Source organism: Mixophyes fleayi, chromosome 8 (assembly GCF_038048845.1).
Source record: "Mixophyes fleayi isolate aMixFle1 chromosome 8, aMixFle1.hap1, whole genome shotgun sequence".
NCBI classification, from domain to species: Eukaryota; Metazoa; Chordata; class Amphibia; order Anura; family Limnodynastidae; genus Mixophyes; species Mixophyes fleayi.
The window spans coordinates 105,954,591-105,978,987 of NC_134409.1; the positions used below are offsets into that span (position 1 = coordinate 105,954,591).

Consider the following 24,397-nt stretch of genomic DNA (forward strand, 5'->3'; position numbering starts at 1 on the left):
TAGTACATACTGTTGTATGCAGTAGTACATATTGTTCCAGCAGTATTGCATACTGTTGTATGCAGTAGTACTTACTGTTGTATAGTTATATATTTCTTACATTAAAACTGTAGATACCTACTTTAGCATTAATTTATGTCTAAGTGCTACATGCAATTTAGCCCAAACTCCAAAACTGTCCTGAGCCCCAATAAAGCAGTGATCTTATATCCACAAATTAAAAACATGTAAGGACCCCTCACACAGCAAATTTGACACAGTCTACTTTCAGACTACAGTCGCAAACTACTTTTTTCCATCTAGGGACGTGGAGCCACATTAATGTCCTAGACTGGTTCTTTATATCAACTGTAGTACAATCATTTTGCTGTATACAGTATATATCAGCAGTGGTGCAGGCAGTTTGCTGTACACAGTATATATCAGCAGTGGTGCAGGCAGTTTGCTGTACACAGTATATATCAGCAGTGGTGCAGGCAGTTTGCTGTACACAGTATATATCAGTAGTGGTGCAGACAGTTTGCTGTACACAGTATATATCAGCAGTGGTGCAGGCAGTTTGCTGTACACAGTATATATCAGCACTGGTACAGGCCGTTTGCTGTACACAGTATATATCAGCTGTGGTACAGGCACTTTGCTGTATACATTATATATCAGCAATGTTGTAGGCATTTTCTGTATACATTATATATCAGAAATGTTGCAGGCATTTGCTGTATACAGTATACATCAGCAGTGGTGCAGGCAGTTTGCTGTACACAGTATATATCAGCAGTGGTGAAGGCAGTTTGCTGTATACAGTATATATATCAGGAGTGGTGCAGGTAGTTTGCTGTACACAGTATATATCAGCAGTGGTGAAGGCAGTTTGCTGTATATCTCAGCAGTGAGACAGTGGTTTTCTGTATATCATTTCAGCTGTGTCAGTTTGCTGTACATTATATAAGCTGTGGTCCAGTCAGTTTTCTGTATATTTCACAGCACCTGAAAGTCAGGTGCAGAGATTGTGGAAGCACATATAGAAAACCTGATGTAAAATACGTAAAAGTGCAGCAGATTACCAGGTCTGCTATTAATTGTCTGTTTGCAAACTCATTCTGATGCAAAAGGGAACCACAGTTCAAAGTAGGTATATGGCACACATAAGATACTTAGTATTATACACTACTTGGTTGGGAAGGACTCTAGAGCAAATCCTAGCCAAAGTAAATGTGTTCTCCTGCACAATGCTATGTGTCTGCTGGCATCATCAGCTTGATGCAAAAAGTAACATCAATTGAGAGTGGATATATTTCACCACTAAGCTCCACAAAAAAAACCTTTTAGATAATACAATTCTAATAGAGAGAAAGAGGGGTCTAATAAAAGTATTAGTAAAGAAAATATCTTTTCTTGGTTTTTGCAGATTTTACTCAAAGTCCTCAATCCAAAAAGATACAATCTTATAGCATTTGTATCCAATGTAAATAAACAATGTAACAGTCCTAATGCACTCAGAGTTATTTCACAGTGTATTAGGTAGATGTCAAAGTCTCCAATTTCACATCCAAACGCTTTGTTGAATGGTCTTCTCATTTCTGGTAATAATCCTAATTACGAATTCAGTCTAGCAATCATGATCATTTCATGCCAAAGATAGAGAAATTATATCTCAACATTTATTCTTAAAATAAAATAACTCACACATGTGCCAAGGAAAACAAGTGTGTTCTAACAGACATACGTGGCTCACTCTTCACAGATTCAGCGTTTCCAGAGCATTAATTAATGGAGTTTGAATCCTCCCCTTAGTTCTGCTGCTGTTCCTGTTGTTCTCCAGTATGATGTCAAAAACTTGTTGTCACAGTTCTCTATAATTCGTTAGTATGTGTGTGTTTTCCTATGTGTTTCGTCTACCACAACTTCATTAGGGTATTCTAACTCTAAAATCCAAATGTCTCCAATTGCGTGATTATTTATATAGCCAAATGTGCTGTATATGCCATTTATGGTGCAGTCGGTTTGCTGAATGTTATATCGGCTACTTTGTAGTTAGTTTTCTGTATATTATATTAGCTACGGTACAGTCCATTTGCTATATATTCTATCAGCTATGGTACATACAGTGTCGTGGATGGTATAGATTTGATTTCAAGCTAACTGGTCTTTGCTGGTTCAAACTCTATAAAATGCAATTTTATAATGTGAAGTTTCAGCTACTCGACTATTTTGTCTTATTGGGTATAAGCATGTCTCGCGCATATCATCCCATGATGACATTGTATAGAAATTTTTGTTCATTTTGGTAAAATAAATAAAATGTTTTTTTTGTGTTCTGTTGAAACTCGTTCTTTTTAGATAATTTACTGGAAAGTGAAAAATTTGCAAGATGAAAAAATGCATCGCACTCATCGGCAGGTCTTGTCGTTTACTGGTCAGAGGAACTGGGGTATAATTCCAATAGTTCATCCATTTAGTCAATATCAGGTGTCTGTTGCAGCCTATAATACCCGAGGAGATGGGCCAGAGAGTTCCCCTTTCACGTTCCAAACATCAGAAGGAGGTGAGGAAACAAGCTGTGTAATTTGTCAGTATCATCTAATATCGGTTTTCTTTTTAAAAAATACTTAAATACTACATGGTTGGGCATATCTGACAGCAACCTGTATTTCAAAGTACACATTATAAATGACAGTCACCTAGGAGCCCCGTGACTGTAGGAAGTTACTTTTATATTGGCAACAGAACTCCAGGATATTTGATAATATCCTTTTTATATACTGTAGGATTACATTAGTCTTTATAATGCATAACTTGTCAATTCCTTCTCATCTTTCATCAGCAGTTATAAATATATATATATATATATATATATATATATAACTCCTCGCCCTCATGTACAAGGCCCTGTCCAACTACACTGCTCCCTACATCTCCAACCTCATCTGCATACTATCTCCCTCCAGCCCTCTACCATCGGCCAATGACCGTCGCCTTTCCTCCCCTCTGGTAACCACATCTCACTCTCGTATCCAAGATTTCTCCCGTTCAGCCCTTAACCAGTAGAACGATCTCCCTCGTTCTATCAGACCATCCGCTAGCCTATATAGCTTCAAACCATCATTGAAAACCCACCTGTTAATAATAGCCTACCAGTCCTCCACTTAACCATTTCACCATGTAGTATACCTCACCCTCTTTCTTCCTCCATCTCTCCCACTATTGCTCCTTGCCCCTTACACTGACTCACCCCATGTGTCAACCAATTGTCTGACCCTTTCCCTGTAGATTGTAAGCACTAGTGAGCAGGGCCCTCTTCCCTGCTGTCCTCATTACCTATAACATTTGCTCACCAGCTACACTATGCACCTCCCTCTTGGTCTCTTTGCCCTTTGACTCCACTCCTCCATTGTCTTCAGACCTCTTTCAGTGGCTCTAAACCTGTTCCCATTATATTGAGCACAGGTTTCAGCCTATGCTGAATATACCATTTGCACCCCAGTAGTTGTGTTGAAGATTGCAGTGTTATTTGTTTACTGTATTGTAGTGTTATACCATGTACTGTCCTGTTGATTTCCCTTTACATGGTGCTGCAAACCTCATGTGGTGCCCTATAAATAAAGGTTATTATTATTATTATTATTATTATTATTATTATTAATAATAATAATAATAATACAATATACATACTGTGCATATGTGTATAAACTTGTGACAACTCTGATAATAAGTACCATGGATTATCGTAGCATAAATGTTACTCATTTATTGTAAGAGTTGCATGACAGTTTTGTCATTTTAACCAGACATAAGTTACACTACTGGTAGCATGACTTCAGTGACCTCAACATTTTCCAGGTACTATATGATAAGACCAGTGTCTCTTGTTTCACAGTCCCAGAACAGCCACAGCTCTTAAGAATTGTAAGTTCTGACAGGGAATCTTTCACGCTATCCTGGGCCCCACCAAAGAGGACAAATGGTATCCTGACCAGCTATATACTAAAGTACCAGATAAGTATGTATATGATTTCCTGATTCCTGAGTAAACTGGATACATAACAATGATGTACAGGTACTCCTCACTTAACAACCTACCCATTTAATGACCACTCGGAGTTACGACCAGGTTCTCCCTGGGTTCTCATTGTTATAATTGCTGCTGTTTGTAGAGCTTTACTGTACACATGTTTATTTTCTGTTATGTAATGTAAAGCAAACATATCAAAATACAGTTTTCTTTAGTCTATTTCTTCATTCAGAATCAATAAAAATGATTACAATACATGTAGGTGCATATAACAGTACTGTACTCACTTAGCGACCAATTCGCTTAACGACCTAGTCGTAGGAACGGAACTCAGTCGTTAAGTGAGGAGTACCTGTATATGAAAATAATTGTGCATACTCCCATTAAAGTATATACATCAGGGCTGTACAAATAGTTTGTTTTCTGATTCATTTTGTTTAATAGTCTCTGGGCCAAAACCTTTTAGTTATATACAGATATGGTTTTATATATATATATATATATATATATATATGGGAAAATCGAAGGAAGCCAGATTTTAAATAAAAAACAAGTTCATTTTTAAGCTATGAAGGTATTATCCTAGGGCATCCTAAACCCCTAATCCAGTCCTGCCCTCTCATCAGGCTTATAGTGATTATGAGCAAAGCATCAGACATTCATAGACAGGTGCTCTATATATCTATAGTTTAAAAAGAAATGCTATGTGTGACTGTAATAAGGGAGGTCCTTTGAGGTGCAAGTAGGCAGAATCACATGGGATTCGGGACAGCACCCAAACCATGTGTCTGTGAATTTTATACCCAGGAACCACTTCATCTCTTGACTTCTCTGTTCCCTGCCAGTGGAATTCCCTACCACACTCAATCAGACTTTCCCACAGCCTTCAAATCTTTAGAAAACCCATCTCTTTTTTTAAAGCTTACCTTATCCCTGATGATACTATTCACACTAATACACCCTCAGAGCTGTCCCAATCTCCACTCTAAGCCACACTCACTCCTCTTGTCTCGGCTGTGCCCCCTTCCACTTAGAATGTAAGCTAATGAGCAGGATCCTCCACACCCTGTGCTTTACAAATATAATAATATTAATAACAATAAGCATATAAACTATGAATTTGGTATTTTTTTCTTAAATGGTTCCAATTAATTGTTTTGTTTTGTGTCTTTCAGTTAATGAAAGCAATGTTTTTGGAATTTTAAATAATATCACCATAACAGACCCAGAAGCAGTCAGCCAGAAAGTTCCTCGTCTTGAAGTTGGCACAAAGTACAAATTCTACCTACAGGCATGTACACGCATGGGCTGTGGCAAGCCTGTGAGTGAGGAAGGCTTAACCGTGGCACTACCAAGTAAGATGCAGTACAGGATGCTCATCGTTGATTTTAATATTTGTATTTCACTTGAACATATATAATTCCTGATGATTTTATGAAATAGAGCAAAGAATCTATGAGTGTCCTTTCAAATCTGTAATTTGTAGTACAGACTCAAATAGTGGGGTCTGAATACTGATGGAAAGAACATACAAAGAAAGGAATTATCCAGACAATTGGTGTTTTCTGATACATGACTTATTGAAGATTCAGGATGTTAAAAATGTGTTGGTGTAACCTATAAGGAAATATAGAGCATGAATGACATAAACAAAATCTGTCAATGATTTTCATTGCTGTCTCTTCCCATGGTTAGTATCACTGGGCAGATGGTATTGCACACCAATAATGTGAATTTATTAGTTAATTGTCTCATGCTTTGTCAAGTGAGGTCCAAAATCTTGTGTAGGTAATAAGAATCAATAACAATACCAGGAACATTATAAACCCCCAAAAAAAGTATAACAAACCTGTCCTTGATTTATTGCCATTTGAAGCATTGGGGTATATTTACTAAACTGCGGGTTTGAAAAAGTGGATATGTTGCCTATAGCAACCAATCAGATTCTAGCTATCATTTATTTAATGCATTCTACAAAATGACAGCTAGAATCTGATTCATTGCTATAGGCAACATCTCCACTTCTTCAAACCCTCGGTTTAGTAAATATACCCCATTGTGTCTCTGTATGTCCTCCTTCTCAAGCAAGCATGCACTTGTATAGGTGCATTGTAAATAGTTATATACAAGCATTTTATATGCTTGTGCCCTTTTAGTCTGAATCACTGACTGGTGAGCATGTGTCCCATGATTTCAGGTGCTCTCTATTTACACTCGCTTTACAAACTATATTCTCTGGTGCCTGAGCAGCAGGTTGTGTGTACATTAGTTGGATTTTAAGCATTGTCTGTCTGACCTTCTGATACTGATCTGGCTTGCTTAGCATTTCTGAACCTGCTCTCGCTTTGGACTGTATATTGATCACAAATTCTGTCTCATTTCCTCTTTTTAGTCATCTGCTGCCCAGTGAAGCTAGTTCTGGGAGCCACAACCTCTGGTTTCACTGCAGTGAAGCCCATCACTCCTTCCCATTAGACTCCGTGGCTCAGATCAAGCCAACACTAATCCCTACCAGCACACTGGGTTCACATACTAGTTTGTTTAGGCCACCTGTCCCGACCACTTATAAAACCACTTTTTCAGCGGTATCTGTGAAAAGTCTGAATCCATACATAATTGTTCGAACAAGCACTTACTCTACACTGCCTAGATTAGAACACCTCTTCCCTCCCTGTCATACCTCTTCCGGTGTAAGAGTTGTAAGTGGCAAAAAGTTGCACGTCTTAATAACAGTGATTGTGATTGTGTATATTCCCTGCAAACGGCCGTACGTGTCACTTTGAATCAGACCGTTATGCCCATTCCTACACAATTGGTTCCTAACGAGCGAACTCCCTCACCCTCTCATTATAGTGGTGATTCACAGCCCTCTAGATGCTCTCCTAACCAGTGCTCAATTATTTGTTGAATTTTAACCACAGAATTTTGTATCTGAATGGGCTAAAGTAGACTTTATAATTTTCTTATTATCTTGTTCAGCAATTGGGTCTCGTTGAGGGAAACTATGGGAAACTGCTTTATAATCATTTTACTTTTAACTTGGTCTTTCACAATGTCTTTGACAAACTGTATCTGCTAGCATATTATGTCTCTGATAAAGCACCATGACTGTAAGACACAATGCCATACAATTCCGGAAAGTAGCTTCACCATTGAAATGGGAAATTAAGGCTTTAATTGCTACTTTCTGGGAAAGAATGCATGAGGGCAGGATTACATATATGTTTAATGACAGTCATATATTGATGTAGTACCAAAAATAACAAAACCTCATCGTTCAGTAAAAAATAAGGACAGTTGTAGAATAAAAGAAAAAAATTATGTAATATAATACATATGGATTTTGAAATAGTTTTACACTATGTTCTTTCTTAGTTTTAGTGACACGTCTACATTTATTTATTATTATGGCATATTTGATATTTAGAGGTGTACTGACTGTAACATTACTGTCGGGTATATTCTGCTTGGATGGAAACATATTTTACGGACAATAACACTCTCTGCAGAGATTGTTATATTAATGTGAAACAGCTTCAATGACATAGATGAGGGAGCCACTAGGTAGTCTTAGTTAAGAATTTAAGACAATTCTTATTTCCTTATTTCTTATTTCTTTTTTCAGAATTCTCTACTATTTCTTCTTCTCCAGCTCACACTCCTGTTCTCGCTGCCAAAGTTCCTGCTATAGGTTTGTGCTGATGCTCATTATGTGTCTAGGTGCTTGATTTTGACGTTTCTGTGCTTCATATTACTTGCTAGATTGCAAGTAAGGGCTTTTATACTAATATGTTTCTCTTCTGATCCTGTAGTTGCTGAACTAACCTATTTAATTATAACTATATTTAGAACAAACATTTCCACTGGTATCCACCGGAAGCCTTTCAGCCAGACAGCTGTTATATGGGGGCATCATAGTGGCTTAGTGGTTAGCACTTCTACCTCACAGCACTGGGGTTCAATTCCCAACCATGGCCTTATCTGTGTAGCGCTTGTATGTTCTCCCCGTGTTTGCGTGGGTTTCCTCCGGATGCTCCAAAACTCCAAAAACATACTGGTAGGTTAATTGGCTGCTATCAAATTGGCCAGAAAAAAAGAAGTGTACTTTAAGGCACTCCAGGATGTATTGAGAATATGAAATTATTCAGGTTTTATTGGTATATGTTAAAAAATATTAGTAAGAACCTGGTACAATGAAAAGTAGCAAAATAAGTTTAAAAACAAACAGTGTGTATATAGTGTTGACATTATAAGTGATATAAAATTGCAGTGTGACATTGCAACTGTTTAATTGTCTCATTAATAAAGTATAATAAAGCCTTTTATTTGTGCAAAATTATTCACTAAACTTTTTTTTAATATATTGTCCATGTATGGTAATCCAAGTCCTTACCAAAATATACAAGTATACCTCCAAAATGAGAGTCTTTGGTGTATATTTACTAAACTGCGGGTTTGAAAAAGTGGAGATGTTGCCTATAGCAACTAATCAGATTCTAGCTATCATTTTGTAGAGAGCACTAAATAAATGACAGCTAGAATCTGATTGGTTGCTATAGGCAACATCTCTACTTTTTCAAACCCGCAGTTTAGTAAATCTAGCCCTTTAGCTTCTTAATTGATCAGCAGAAATAGACTCAAATGGCTTTCATAAAGGAGTGTATCTTACAAAATGTACTTACAATATAAGAGATTTTAGCTTCCTAGTTAATAAGCAGAAATAAACTCAAATATCTTCCATAAAGGGGGCACAATATCTATTAATATAATAGAGATTGAGGACTATGGAGAAAGATTTACATTGAGCTTCATTGAATAATAGTTCTTAATAAATAGGTATTAGCTGCATATTTGTATCTCAGATATAACTATTTTGATACTTTCCATTGTACCAGGCTATTACTAATATTTTTTAACGTATACCAATAAAATCTGAATCATTTTATATTCTCAATACACCCTGGAGTGCCTTGATGTACACTTCTTTTTTCTGGTCCTTTAGTAATGTAACATGTGTTCAGGTGCACCCTTTAATTAATAAATAATACTGATACTTTGAATATAATTGGATGATAATATTTCAATAAAGAGGACGTATTACACTATTACCTAATGCAGTTATCTCATTTTTTGTCAGTGCTATCAAATTGATGTCTGTCTGTCTGTATGTGTCTATGTTAGGGAATTTAAACTGTAAGCTCCAATGGGGCAGGGACTGATGTGAGTGAGTTCTTTGTACAGCAGTGTAGAATTAGTGGAGCTATATAAATAGCTGCTGCTGATGGTGAGGATGAGGAAGAGGCATAGGCTTGTTGGGTTATAATGGATTTATTAGACATATATGTCCAAGAAAATTTTGTTCACATTTAAGACAAAACATTTTTTTCCAATGTCTTGTCCTAATAGAGATTCCTTCCACCAAAACACCTCCTGCACTGTGAGCTACAGCACAATACAGTTCCTGGGTTTGGGTAACAGGAGAGTGAACCCCCGTTGTTTTGCTGCCTGGGCGGCAGGTTAGAGGTACTGGGTCGCCCTTAAATAGCATAAGGATTTTTCTAGTTGCAGTAATGTTAGAAAATGCAAAGGAAATTTACAAAGCAAAGCTTATAAGCTCTTTAAAAAACATATTTTACCTCAGCATGTCTGGACAAGGACCTGAATTATCTGCTGCTCACTATTTTCTGTATGCTTTTTTTCTTCTTCTTCCCTATAATGACAAGGGTTATTTTTATAGAAAAATGTCTGCTTAATGTGTCTTCCACCTTTCATTTCTATGCAATGTCAATGGGCAAGAACAAAAATAAGATTTAATTATCAACTAATGGTCTAATATGAACATTTTCAACTGTCTTTCAAACCTTCCAACACATTCCTAGTTCTGTTTTATGTTAAGGCCAACTGTACTTTGGGGAAAAAATAGGCTGAGAGCAGGCCCGGCGCTCCCATTAGGCAAAGTTAGGCACTTGCCTAGGGCGCCGAGCTCTGGAGGGCGCCTGGAGGGAGCCACAGAATTCTAAAAGACTTTAAAACTGTGCGGCAACCACTGACCATACCTGTCACGGCCGCCGCACAGCATTCAGATGCACGGGGAGGGGGGAAGAGGCTATTTTGTCACCACCGCCGCCTCTCTGCTCCGTCTCCTCCCCTCCACTTACTAGTGTCAGTAAGTGGAGGGGAGAAGACGGAGCAGAGAGGCGGCAGTGGTGAGACAAGGTAAGGAGAGGAGGGAGGAGGGCGGCGATTTTTGCGGGGGGGGCGGCGATTTTTGTGGGGGGGGGCGCCGCTTTTTTAAAAATGCCTAGGGCGCCGTGGACCCTAGCACCGGCCCTGGCTGAGAGACTGTGGGATAGATTTACTAAAACTTCTAAAAAAGGAAAAGTGTAGCTGTTGCCTATAATAACCAATTATATGCTGGCTATAATTTTCTAGAATGTATTAGATAAATTATAGCTAGGGTCTGGTTGGTTGCTATGGGCAACACATCCACTTTTCCTTTATAGAAATCACTTACCTGGCTCTTGGATGCATGATTTTCTCTGGACCCATGTGTTCCTGTGTCCCATAGCAGTTGATTGGAAGTAAAAATAAGTGAAAGAGTAAAATATACTACAGTATATTATACATATTATTCTTTTATACAGTTTCATTGTGATTGTTGTACGGCTACCTTATGTATGAAGTGTATCTCACATCTCTTTGTGCAGAGACATGTTTACCCTCTATTGCGTGTCCTTGTATGTAATGTGTGTGTATCATGATCCCTCAATGTACACTGCAGCATAATAGGTCAGTGTTTTATAAATAAAAAGAAATAACAATTATGATGTTGGAGGTGTCCTTTCAGTGTCCTGATTTGAATGAGCTGTGGGATATTATTTGATATAATGTTTGAAATGAGAATATTACATCTATATATATATATATTTTTATATTGCAGCATACACTAACGCATCTCATGGCCTCTCTACGCAAGGATGGTTCATTGGACTGATGTGTGCTGTGGCTTTATTAACACTATTAATGCTCGTTGTTTGCTTTGTGCAAAGAAACAGAGGAGGAAAATATGCAGGTGAAGTATAAACTTCAGGATATTCACCACCTTGTGGAGTTTTGCTGCTTTTGTAATCTACAGCCTACATCCTTGGTAGAGAGCAATTGCAGGCCTAATACTGCATAAAGTGACATGGCCTGACACTCTCTCAGTATAAGAGCTAGATAATTCCTTGACAACCAAGGGCACCGGAGGCAAAACTAACGAGCGGTGGGCCCCGGTGCAGGGAAGTGGGGAGGAGGGAACTGTGGCCCACGGCTCGCAAGTTCCCCGTGCAGCAGGCCCCGTCATCTCCATGGGCCCCCGGTGCACCGTACCTGCTGCACCTATGGTAGTTCCGCCACTAATGTGCACCATAATAATATCACTTCTTAGAACCATAATACATTGATTTTTCTATAGATATATCTATTCATTCAGGTATACACATTTATTGAGTTACTGTAAATCCATGTGGGCCCAATGCTTTGGTACAGCTGCTTTGTTATTTGGAGATGCATTTTATTACTGTGGAGTTTTGTCAATAAATCAAGGTACAGTGGGTGGTGTTCAGGAATGGTGTGTAGCAAATTGGTATTTAGTTGCATATGTATAATGTGCAGTGTTTACCTGTGTTTTAGTATAGGGAGTGGCAGACATCGTATATGTGTAGGGTTTAACATAGACACCTGGGGAGAACTGTATTACAGGGCGCTTTTGTTAAACTGTTTTAAATGTTTTTATCAATTTTCTTAGCGGTTTGCAAACCTGGGGCCTGATTCATTAAGGATCTTAACTTAAACTTCTTATTTCAGTCTCCTGGACAAAACCATGTTACAATGCAAGGGGTGCAAATTAGCATTCTGTTTTGCACATAAGCTAAATACTGACTGTTTTTTCATGCAGCACACAAATATCAACTTTAAATTTCAATGTACAAATAAGCTATCAAGTATTTGTGTGTTACATGAAAAAACAGTCAGTATTTAACTTATGTGCAAAACAGAATGCTAATTTGCACCCCTTGCATTGTAACATGGTTTTGTCCAGGAGACTGAAATAAGAAGTTTCTCAAGTTAAGATCCTTAATGAATAAGTCCCTGAATCTGATTTACTATAGCGTAAATATGTATAACGTATTTCAAGTTCCGGGTGACTGAAAATACGTAGACTCCCAAAGGGGCATGGTTCAGTTGTGTCAGCATGCCCTGACTGTATTGCACTTGCACTTAACATGAGCACAAAGCTACAAAAGTCCTGCTTTGTTCTATGGCAAAAGTATAAATATGTGCAGTATAAAAACAGTGCAGTATGTCAAAAAGTTAATAGTGTGTTACTTTGGCACAAGTTCTTCCCCTGAGACTCCCACTGTTAGTTCTGTTGAACAGGGTCCCAGTACTTATTACATTTTATGTTCTCACTTTTTTGCAGTGAAGGAAAAAGAAGAACTGCATCCTGAAGCTGAAGCTGAGGCTGAAGTTCAATCAATGAAAGACCACTTTTTTGATGACTACAGGTATGTTTGTTATAAATTATTTTTTTCTATAACCAATATACAAGATTAACTTTTATTGGCCGCACCGGCACAATGTACAAGGGTTTGTAAGAAAAAAAAACATTGTGCAGGCGGTGCCTATTTAAATTACTACCTTCATATCCCGAGTGACAGTGCCACACTTTAAAGTGACGTCATTCTTCCCTGACAGCATGCTGATTGGTCGCACTTCTTGAAGGTCTGTCTGTTAATGTGTCAGAATTACAACGCTGTCAGGGTGTTTGCATTTGTTGTGTTTATGTCGGGGTGTATGTTGTCGGTGTTGTCATCATCGTGCTAACGTACAAAACACCCATTATGTAAGGCACTTGCCACCATACCATCACTTTCAGTCCATTATTTCAAAGGGCATCTTTTGGGTAGTTCTTGATCACCAAAACTTAAAATTGAGTTTTGGGTGGCATTTCTAATATTTAACCAAAATGCAAAATATTAGCAACTCCAATGGTCTTGGGAATCTTTACAGAGAAGCACGGTGTCTGTGTATACAGATGTTATCTAAATCAAATAACGGCTCACAGTTAAAGAAATGTAATGCATCTATGTTCTATTTCTATGGGGTTGCAAATCCATAGAAACAATTTTTGTTCCATGGAGCAAGATATTTAAATGAGTTGGAGAGTGGAGAATGTGCATATGTGGAGGCCTTGCTAAATTTACATGACTCTGCAATGCCTTTAGATTAAGCAAAATGATCAGAGATTTACAACTACTTGGATGTGGAAGAAAGCAGTATTTCCTTTGTCACGATGCATCATGGATATGCAGAAGTAAAACAATGTATATAAGGAAAGGAAATCAAAATATTTGCACTTGAATTAAAGATTGCCATGATTGCCCCATATGGTCATGAGTTATATGAAATGCCAGACAAATCACTGTGTGTATGAGCACCAGTGGCGGATCCAGGGGGGGCGATCGGGGCAGCAAAAAGCTAGGTCCCAGCCGCCGATTAAAACGGGAGGGGCAGGGCTAAGCGCGAGCAGGGGGGATGGGGCTAAATGTTTGCCAGCCAATAAGAGTGGTCCCATCCGGCGACCACAACGGGTGGAAGGCGGGGTTAACGCAGGCCAGCCAATCAGAGCAAAGGAGGGGGCGTGATTATGCAAAATCGCCCCCCCTAAACATAAAGTCTAGATCCGCCCCTGATGAGCACTGTAACCCACATTAATAATGCATTCAAAGGATGAATGCATTAGTCATGTTCAGTCTCTGCTTTAGGTTTAACATTGCTTTTTTTTTCTTTTATTTTCAGTTATAAGAAAGCAATAAATGGAAGTATGGACTCGTTGAGCTTAGACATTAAAACCTATGACAGCGTTGACAGCCTTGTACAGTACAGTGATGGAGAACATAGTCACTTCAATGAGGACGGTTCTTTCATTGGTGCATATACAGAATCTAAGGAGAAAGGTCCAGAGGAGGAAAATGTTCAAATACAATCTCTGCACTCCTAACAACATCCTACCATATATGGGGAAACCTGTTTGTCTTATATATTAAACCAATTCTTCAAGTAACTCTGAAAAGTGAATGCAGTGTTTAATGACTGAGAACCTGGTTATCCCATCATTAATACCTTAGTAGCCAAAATCATCGTTTAACTGAGAGGACCGGAACATCAACAGCTATTTCTACATCATCTTACTTCACCTTCATAAATTATTTATGACTGTTAAACATGATCGTTTACTCTTGCACATATCAAAGTGAAATATTATACATATTTTTGAAGGACATGCCAACATAAGCAAATTGATGTGGCCAGAGGAAGTGGTACAGCCACAGAGAGCCATTGGATATGCCACAATATACTACAGGATATAAGCACACATGTATAAAGTGAAGAGAATAGTGTGCAACTCAATTTACTATACATCATGCATGTGATATCCCACTTTTGTCAGTATTTTATATGAATATACATACAGCTAGAAAATATGAGAACATGGCGAACTGTAACTACATTGAAAATTTCATTTTAAACCCCGAACTATGTGACCTTTCAAAAAATTCAGAACTTTTCACCAGTTAACCTGTAAATTTTCTTTCCCCAACCCCAAGTCTTGCACTTTGTTACTAGAAATAATCTCAGCCTTATCAACATATATATGACTGATTGCTGTTAATAAAAAAGGAGCATAGTACAAAGCATGCTATCATTATTAACGTTACTCTACTATCTACAAAACACCAAGCAAATTAGCAGCTCACTGCAGTAATGCACGCAGGGGGGCTTTCTGGAGACCCAGAACCCCCCCCCCCCCCATCTCCCCTCCGCTAACTAAGTGCCCACCATAGCGGCACTGTACTGTACAGCAGCTGCGGCGCTGTCAAAGAAGCGTCCGCGGCGGTGCTGTATTGTATTGCTTCTTTGACAGTGCCGCGGCTGCTGTATAGTACAGTACTGCCGAAACGAATGCGCAGCAGCTCCCTCGCGCGTTTTGTTTTTTGTTTTTCTTTTGGTCAGGCCTGACAATCCTGCCTGCGTCCCTGCACTGTTGCAGTCTACAGTCAACTAAAAGAACAGCACATTATGGGCCCGATTCATCTGAGGACACAGCCTGCACGCAACTTGCATTTAAAAAACGAGCATGGAACTTGAGTAGTCCTGACCATATTCAAATACAAGCAGATCTCAATATACGTTTCCATTTGAATCTGGGTATACATTACTTGCTGTGTGTAGACAGAGTACAGGATGCGCATGTGCAATATAAAGTCTCATCAGAACGCTTGCAAAAAAATATATATTTTATAAAACAAATGCTATAATCATTCATAAAAATATTTGTGAACATTTTAAAAAAAAAAGTAAATACATAAATCAGACTGTTCTTAATGCGTACTGTACATACAATCCATTTTTATAGTCTCTTGCATACACATGTTTTTTGCGATCTAGTGGCACGCATACGTATAGTTTTTAATGTAAAGACTATGCCCTGTCAGTCATCGATATCAGTCGACACTTTACACCTGTCCTGCAGCCGAAGCACATTATATGGATAACAAAATACATAGTTAAGAGAAACCCAGGAATTGAATATCTGCGCTGGCACGCTCTCGACACACCCTTACTGTATATTACCTAGATTCATCTGCCTCCTTACTCTCCCGTTCTGCCCTTCAAGTCGTAGGCAGTCTTGTCACTTGCATTCAGACATGCATTGCAAGCAGTTGCATTGATTGGTGTAAGGTCCGTTTCTGAGCATGCGCAGTGCAATTTCACGCAAGATAAGACACACTAATAGATTTGTGTCTGTAGATGATCAGATCCTGTATGTATACCATTAACCAGGCCTCTCCTTTTTGTTGCATCGTGTGCTTTTCTCTTTTAAAGAAACACCAGGGAGTGTATTTACTAAGCTGCAGGTTTGAAAAAAATGGAGATGTTGCCTATAGCAACCAATCAGATTCTGTTAATTTGTAGAGTGCACTAAATAAATGTCAGCTAGAATCTGATTGGTTGCTATAGGCAACATCTCCACTTTTTCAAAGCCGCAATTTATTAAATATATCCCTAAGGATGAGTTACATTTCAGAATTCCATTGATGTAAAGGCAAGCAAGAAACACAATATTCTGCTTGATTAAAAAGAATATAAACCATTGACAGTTAGGGTTTTTTTGCTTTTTGTAATAGGTGGCTCTGCAAGCACAAAAGTAGTTCTTAAGTTTAGCAAAACACCTACAAATATCTAGAAAGAACAAATACCAGTCTAACAATAAGAAACATATGTTTACTGAAAACAAGGGAAGTTCTGATCCAAATAGTACCATTGAACATGATTTCCAAGAAAAAATATCCTACTTGTGCTGCCTTAAATAGACATTGTGCAATTGTTACAATATGTTGACAGATTGTGTGTGTTTTTGTTCCTCTTTTTACTTTGTAACGTTGGGAAAATAAAGTTACCTGTTGTCTACGTACATTACAGAGAGAATTTAGTGGGTTGAACCATTACTCATGAGAATACAACCTTTTAATGCTCTAGAAACTAGTAAAAACTACTCTGTCTCATATCTCAGTGATGTCACTAGTTCATAGTAAATTAGGTTTAATATTGGCAAGCCCATTACCATTGCTACCTTGACAATGTAACGTGGAAGTCTTGCATGGTTTGTGATGAAATAACCTGTAATATCTGAAATACAAAAAGTAAAGGGGATACTCTGCAAAGGAGGAACTATTAGTTTCTAGATGGTACATGTTAATATATCAATCAGTTCAAGGTGTTTGAGAGAGAGAAACCTATGTGCAGCCCTGATACTGTGCCATAATTATATATAAAAACTATATTTGCAGAATATAGAAATTTCAAATTCAACTGCACTATTATTTGTGCTAATGCCACTTTGTACCACTTGATAATTATATGAAAGATCTGATAGATTTAGGTTTAGTAATTGAAGGCGTTTTAGATGCTGCTAGACTGGCAGAAGAAGGTTTCTGTTTTTTTCATTGTTTGTATTTTGTTTGTTGTTTTGATAAAACTTATTCTAAATACAACATAAAATGACTCAGTGACTGTTCATTGAAAGCTTGTGTTAAGCTATCTGAGGGTGGGAATTCACTTTACCAAGGTCCATCAACTGGGTGAGAGCATCTTCCTGACCTAGGGCTAGATTTACTAAGCTGCGGGTTTGAAAAAGTGGGGATGTTGCCTATAGCAACCAATCAGATTCTAGCTTTCATTTATTTAGTACCTTCTATAAAATGACAGCTAGAATCTGATTGGTTGCTATTGGACACATCCCCACTTTTTCAAACCCGCAGCTTAGTAAATCTAGCCCCTAGTGTTACATAGCTATCACTTTCACGATCAGTGGATATCTTTATCACACTCAGCAGCGACATCTGTGGCATTGCAGTTGTACCATGGGTGGATGAAAGGAACCTAGATTCCTCAGACAATGAGGACAGAGAGGAGATTAATAATAGTGATGACCACGTAGAAAATGCAATAGTGGCCAAACCATGTGTCATGTGCAAGCTAATTCTTAGGCATAAATCTGCAATATGTTTGGGAATTACTTCCTGGAAATAGTGTGACATCGTTCTCTTAGAAGCTGTTAGATCAATGGGTTTTGTGTATGTTAAGCTACCCAGAGGGGGCTGGTAGATAAGGGTAGCACCTTATACCATTTATGGCAGGACGCAAATGTGAAAGCCTTTGAGGATATCTCTTGCAAGACAATGAAATCTAACACATGTTTGGGAGGCCCCAGACATGCCGACTGCAGAGACTGGGTTGTATGTTAATGATAGAATCAAGCTGAATAGGGTCACAGGAAAGGGGGGTCCTGTAGCTGGGTTTTAAAACTATAGTGGAACTGTAAGTCTTGGTTCACTCTGAGGGAGTCATTTGATTGAAGAGGTCCCATTTTTTCTGCTTCTCCCAGCACCAGAAACTTGATTCTATGGGGGGTATCAATTTTGTGTTTTATCCTTTTTATTTTATAAGAACCAATTGCACTATATTTGTATGTCTTTTATTAGTTTTTATCTTAAGCATTGTGGATGTATTTTCCATATTAAATTACACTTAATAAGTTCTAGTCTCTGTGTTCTTACGAATTCACACGACAGTTTGGTCAGCTACATAATTGAAACAAGAAGAACATTGAGGTTTTATGTGAACTCTGATAAAAAGTAAATTGTGTTAGATTAATGTTAGGGAGAACCGAAGGCTTCCTAAATAAGAGTGTCAGCTCTTGTCAGAAAAAACCTTGGTGGTGGTATAATTAGTATCGCAAAGCTAGTGTGTGGCATAGATAGGGAATGATTTAATCATTTTAGACAGACCATGTGGTTGTAATTTGGTTAACCCTGTGTCACACCTGCATCACGCAGACTCAGGTGAGTGCTGTTCGTGACAAATTAGTGGCAAGCTTGTGGGATATATTTTTAATTTTTTTAAGAACTTAAGTGAATTAGGGTTGTGTGATCCCTGAGAGAGGAAATACAGACTAATTCACCAGAGACTGAAATCAATGCTTAAAACATTATAAGACATACAGCAATTGTTTCTTTCCCTCCCCTTCTCTTTTTTTTTCTTTTCTTTTTTTTATTTGGCATTAAACTGAGGAGATGGCTGCTGCATATAAACGTTTGACAAATGAGGCGCTGATTTCAGACTGTGAGGATGGTGGTGAAGCCTGGTATTGTAGGACACGCCCCTCTAGTGCCCCTGCCAATAATAGCAGAACCCTTTGAGTGGGTAGCTGTGGACATTGTAGGACCCCTTGCCATTCCCTATAAACCCACCTTTTTCTTAAAGCCTTTCTTTCTCCCACTTAACTTCCTACCTTATCTTCTGCCTCAATCCCCCTACTCTCCCTCTCTCCCCTGCGTCTCTCTGTCTGTCCACCCCTCCCCTTAGATCAGGGGTGGGCAAACCTGTCCTCAAGGGCCATATCCAGTTCATGTTTTTACAATTTCTGTCTGTAGAAACAGGTGGGATAATTACTGACCCAGCCAAATAGCTACTTAGCCCTCCTCCTCGAGGGTCCTCCACCCCACGTCCACTCTCACTCCCTCCTCGCCCCTGGGGGTCTCCCTGTCTTCCGCGCCCTCCTTCTTGGGCCTCGTCATTTGCGGATCCTCCCTCCCCCTTCCCCGCCCTCTCTAGCTGTGCATTGAGCTTACTCAGTTGCTGTACTTACTGTTTACTGTACTGTGCTGTCTCCCATTGTATTGTAATTTGTTTGTCTCTGTACGGCGCTGCGGACGCCATGTGGCGCCTTATAAATAAAAATTAATAATAATAATAATAATAATTCCCAGCAGCTCTGAAAAACAATTTATTCTCACTGTGGTGGACTATGCCACACGGTACCCCGAAGCGGTGGCCCTTTCCTCCATACGGGCTGACAAGGTGGCCGATGCCCTCATAACCATTTTCTCCCGGGTAGGATTCCCCAAGGAAATGTTAACTGATCAGGGCACACAGTTTATGTCTAATTTAATGCAAAGCCGTTGCAAAAAAGATGCACGTGGAACACCTCATAGCCAGCCCTTACCACCCACGGACTAACGGCCTGTGTGAGCGTTTTAATGGTACTCTCAAACAGATGCTCAGAACCTTTGTGGAGTCCCGGGGGAGAGACTGGGAGAGGTTTCTGCCGCACCTCCTGTTTGCGTACAGGGAGGTGCCGCAGGAATCCACTGGCTTCTCCCCCTTAGAACTCCTGTATGGGTGCAGTGTGCGCGGTCCCTTAGATCTGATCAAAGAGGATTGGGAAGGGAAATTAATCACCCCCGAAACCTCCGTGGTCCACTATGTGGCGCAGTTTAGGGAGAGGATGCAATCCCTAATGGGGATGGTGCATAGTAATCTGAAGGCTGCCCAGACTAAGCAGAAGCAATGGTATGACCGTAGTGCTAGGGAGCGTATCTTTGAAGTGGGTCAGAAAGTTCTAGTATTGGTTCCTATGCGGCAGAATAAGTTATAGGCTGCTCGGGAGGGCCCCTTCTTGATAGTTCAGCGCATCAATGATGTCAGTTATGTGGTAGCCAGGGATGAGGGACGGAAGAGGCACAAGGTATATCATGTGAACATGATCAAGGCCTACCACAAAAGGGGAGTCTCTGTATTAGCTGTCTGTAGCTTACCTGAAGAGGACTAGGAGCCAGACCCCTTGTTAGACTTAGTGGCCTCTGCCAAGAGTGGGAGATAATTAGAGAACACCCAGCGTAGTGAGAGCTTGACAGAAGTACAGATAGTACAGATAGATCAGCTGTTTGTGACATTGAGGCCCTATCAGAATCAATTTACAGGGAAGCCAGGGCAAACACATCTAGTTGCTCATCATGTAAACACAGGCGATCAGCCTCCCCTCAGACAGACAGCTTATCGAGTTTCCCTGGAAGTGCAGACAGATATGAAAAGGGAGATTGAAGAAATGTTGGAACTAGGGGTAATTAGGAAGTCCCACAGCTCCTGGGCTGCACCAGTAGTGCTGATCCCCAAAAAATGTGGTGGAACCCGGTTCTGTGTGGATTATAGGAGGTTAAATGAGGCTACTGTGTTTGATGCCTATCACATGCGCAGGATAGATGAATTGCTAGAACGGTTAGCCCATGCTCGCTATATAACCATTATGGATCTGAGTAAGTGTTATTGGCAGATCCCTCTGACGCCTGAGGCTCAGGAGCGGTCCACATTTATCACCCTATTTGGTCTGTATGAGTTTCTGGTCATGCCCTTTGGGATGAAAAATGCCCCTGCCTCCTTCCAGCGACTCATTGATAGCCTGCTAGAGGGCCAAGAGAGGTATGCTGTAGCCTAACTAGATGACATTGCTGTGTTTAGCCAGACCTGGGAAGAACATTTGATCCACTTGAGCAGTGTGCTAGCTAAAATAGCGGGGGCGGGTTTAACAATAAAACCTGAGAAATGTCAGATTGGTATGAATGAGGTGCAGTACTTGGGGCACCGAGTAGGAGGAGGTACCCTGCATCCCGAGCCAACTAAGGTAGATGCTATTGCTGCATGGCCCACTCCTATGACCAAGAAACAAGTTATGTCCTTTTTGGGGACCGCTGGATATTACCAAAAATTCGTGCCCCAATATAGCTCCTTAGCTAAGCCCCTAACTGACCTTACAAAAAATAAGTTGCCCCAAGTGGTGACTTGGACCCCAGACTGTGAAGAAGCATTCACCGCATTGAAGTCTGCACTTACCCAATCCCCAGTATTGCAGGCTCCTGATTTTGACCGGAGGTTTACAGTGCAAACGGATGCCTCCAACTATGGGCTGGGAGCTGTACTCAGCCAAGTGAATCAACAAGGGGAAGAGCACCCCATCCTGTACCTTAGTCGGAAGCTGCTTCCCAGGGAGGTGGCCTACGCAGTTGTGGAAAAAGAGTGTTTAGCTATAGTGTGGGCCTTGCAAAAGTTGCAGTCCTACCTGTATGGAAGGGACTTTACGGTAATCACAGATCACAACCCTCTCAGCTGGTTGCACAGGGTGGCTGGGGACAATGGGAAGTTGCTCCGGTGGAGTCTGACCCTCCAGCAATACACTTTCACTGTTCAGCACCGAAAAGGGAGCCACCATGGTAATGCAGATGGATTATCACGTCAGAACGAAGGCCTTGTGTTAGGTGAGCAGGGAAAATCGTCATGTAGGTAACAATTTCCCTGCCACCCTCTTGAACGGGGAGGTGTCATGTGCAAGCTAATTCTTAGGCATAAATCTGCAAATATATGTTTGTGAATTACTTCCTGGAAATAGTGTGACATGGTTCTCTTAGAAGCTGTTAGATCAATGGGTTTTGTGTATGTTAAGCTACCCAGAGGGGGCTGGTAGATAAGGGTAGCACCTTATACCATTTATGGCAGGACGCAAATGTGAAAGCCTTTGAGGATATCTCTTGCAAGACAATGAAATCTAACACATGTTTGGGAGGCCCCAGACATGCCGACTGCAGAGACTGGGTTGTATGTTAATGACAGATTCAAGCTGAATAGGGTCACAGGAAAGGGGGGTCCTGTAGCTGGGTTTTAAAACTATAGTGGAACTGTAAGTCTTGGTTCACTCTGAGGGAGTCATTTGATTGAAGAGGTCCCATTTTTTCTGCTTCTCCCAGCACCAGAAACTTGATTCTAAGTGAGGTATCAATTCTGTGTTTTATCCTTTTTATTTTATAAGAAACAATTGCACTATATTTTTTATGTCTTTTATTATCTTTTTATCTTAAGCATTGTGGATGTATTTTCTATAATAAATTACACTTAATAAGTTCTAGTCTCTGTGTTCTTACGAATTCACACGACAGTTTGGTCAAGGAGCTACATAATTGAAACAAGGAGAACATTGAGGTTTTATGTGAACTCTGATAAAAAGTAAATTGTGTTAGATTAATGTTAGGGAGAACCGAAGGCTTCCTAAATAAGAGTGTCAGCTCTTGTCAGAAAAAACCTTGGTGGTGGTATAATTAGTATCGCAAAGCTAGTGTGCGGCATAGATAGGGAAGGATTTAATCATTTTAGACAGACCATGTGGTTGTAATTTGGTTAACCCTGTGTCACACCTGCATCACGCAGACTCAGGTCAGTGCTGTTCGTGACACCATGCATTTAGCTCACCATTGGTAAAGACCATACATCTGATCTAAGTCCTCATTTAGAGTTAGGAGCTAATCTAGCTAAAAAGTACCAATTTGTATCTGGGCAAACCATGTTATAATGCGAATGGTGCAAATTATTGTAATTATAATTTATTTATAAGGCGCCACAGGTTCCGTAACACTGGATTCAGAAGCAAGTAACAAATAAATGAAGTAATACACATAAGTAGCACAGATGAGTGTGAGTAATGCTATGGGGACTCAGAGTGCAGCAAATTACATGACCTGATTGTGTATCATCTCTATGCGGATGATACACAAATCTATCCTCTCCTGATCTCTCACCATCTGTGCTGTCTCGCGTTACTGGCTGTCTTTCTGCCATTTCATCCTGGATGTCCTCTCACCAACTCAAACTCAATCTTTCAAAAACAGAATTAATAATATTCCCACCCAAAAACAAGTTATTTACCTGACATTTCTATTTTTGTTGATAACGTGACCATAAAGCCCACCCTGAAAGCTCGCTGCCTAGGTGTAATCCTTGACTCACAACTATCATTTATTCCCCATATCAACTCTATATCTAAATCATGTTACATACATCTAAAGAACATTTCCAGAATATGTACATATCTCACACAAGACACTGCAAAAACCTTAATTCATGCACTCATCATCTCCCACATCGACTATTGCAATTCCCTCCTTACTGGTCTTACCAAAATCAGACTCAAACCCCTACAATCTATTTTGCATGAAGCAGCTAGATTGATTTTCCTTGGCAATTGTTCTTCCTCTGCTGAGTCACTCTGTCAGTCTACATAGGTTGCCTGTTTTTCAACAAATTCAATATAAAATTGTTCTAGTAACATACAAGGCCGTCAACAAAATAGCACCGACATACAACTGCTCACTTGTCTCAAAATATCTGCCGACTCGGCACCTCAGTTCTGCACAAGATCTGCATCTCTCTTCCACTCTCATTGCATCCTCCTATTCCTGGGTACAGGACTTTTTTCGGGCTGTACCCACTTTGTGGAAATCACTCCCTCGCATAATAAGACTTTCCTCTAGTCTTCAAACATTCTCTGAAAACACACCTCTTCAGACAAGCTTATGATATTTCTCAACCACCAGCTTAGTCTCCCTAGGTTACCCTATTACCACTCTCTACACAGCTAACACAAGACAACAACCCTCTGACCAACATTGCTGTGTGACTGATCATACAGCCCACTCAATACTTTTACCTTTGCATTCTAGCTGAAAAATATGCAATATGATGTAGCATTTACCCTTGTGTATCAAACTGCCATTGTCCCATAGATTGTAAACTTGCGAGAAGGGCCCTCTTACCTCTATGTCTGTATTACCCAGTATTGTTTTATTACTGCTTGTTCCCAATTGTAAAGCGCTACGGAATTTGCTGGTGCTATATAAATAAATGATGATGATGATACAAAAGAGTAAGACAGTAAACAGACAAGGGACAATAGGTAGAGAGAACCCAGCCCATGAGAGCATTCTAGAGGGAGGAGTGGTGTGAGACAGAAGGACCAACTGGGAGAAAATGGAGATGGCAGGCAAGAGAAGAGGAGGTGATGTATAAGATAAACAGGAGGTGACAGGATAGGTGAGCTTGACAAGTTTTGAGTGAGTGCTTGGAACTCCCTACTCGACTTTTTCCCATCCTTTAGTCCTTCAAAGAAATGGGCAG

General features: G+C 39.8%; 1 protein-coding gene across 3 annotated transcripts in view; it reads left to right on the forward strand.

Moving 5' to 3' along the window:
• Nucleotides 1-14,751, forward strand: part of CHL1 (cell adhesion molecule L1 like) — a 110,983-nt gene extending 96,232 nt beyond the window's left edge. For 2 of the 3 annotated variants that reach the window (XM_075183074.1, XM_075183075.1), the window contains 7 exons: nt 2,341-2,545; nt 3,878-4,000; nt 5,188-5,367; nt 7,638-7,703; nt 10,953-11,084; nt 12,477-12,561; nt 13,856-14,751. In XM_075183074.1, coding sequence (XP_075039175.1) covers nt 2,341-2,545; nt 3,878-4,000; nt 5,188-5,367; nt 7,638-7,703; nt 10,953-11,084; nt 12,477-12,561; nt 13,856-14,057 — 993 coding nt within the window. In that variant the 3' untranslated portion in view covers nt 14,058-14,751. The remainder of the gene's footprint in view (nt 1-2,340; nt 2,546-3,877; nt 4,001-5,187; nt 5,368-7,637; nt 7,704-10,952; nt 11,085-12,476; nt 12,562-13,855) is intronic. The other variant, XM_075183076.1, reaches the window with a different exon arrangement.
• The last annotated feature ends 9,646 nt before the right edge of the window (nt 14,752-24,397 follow it).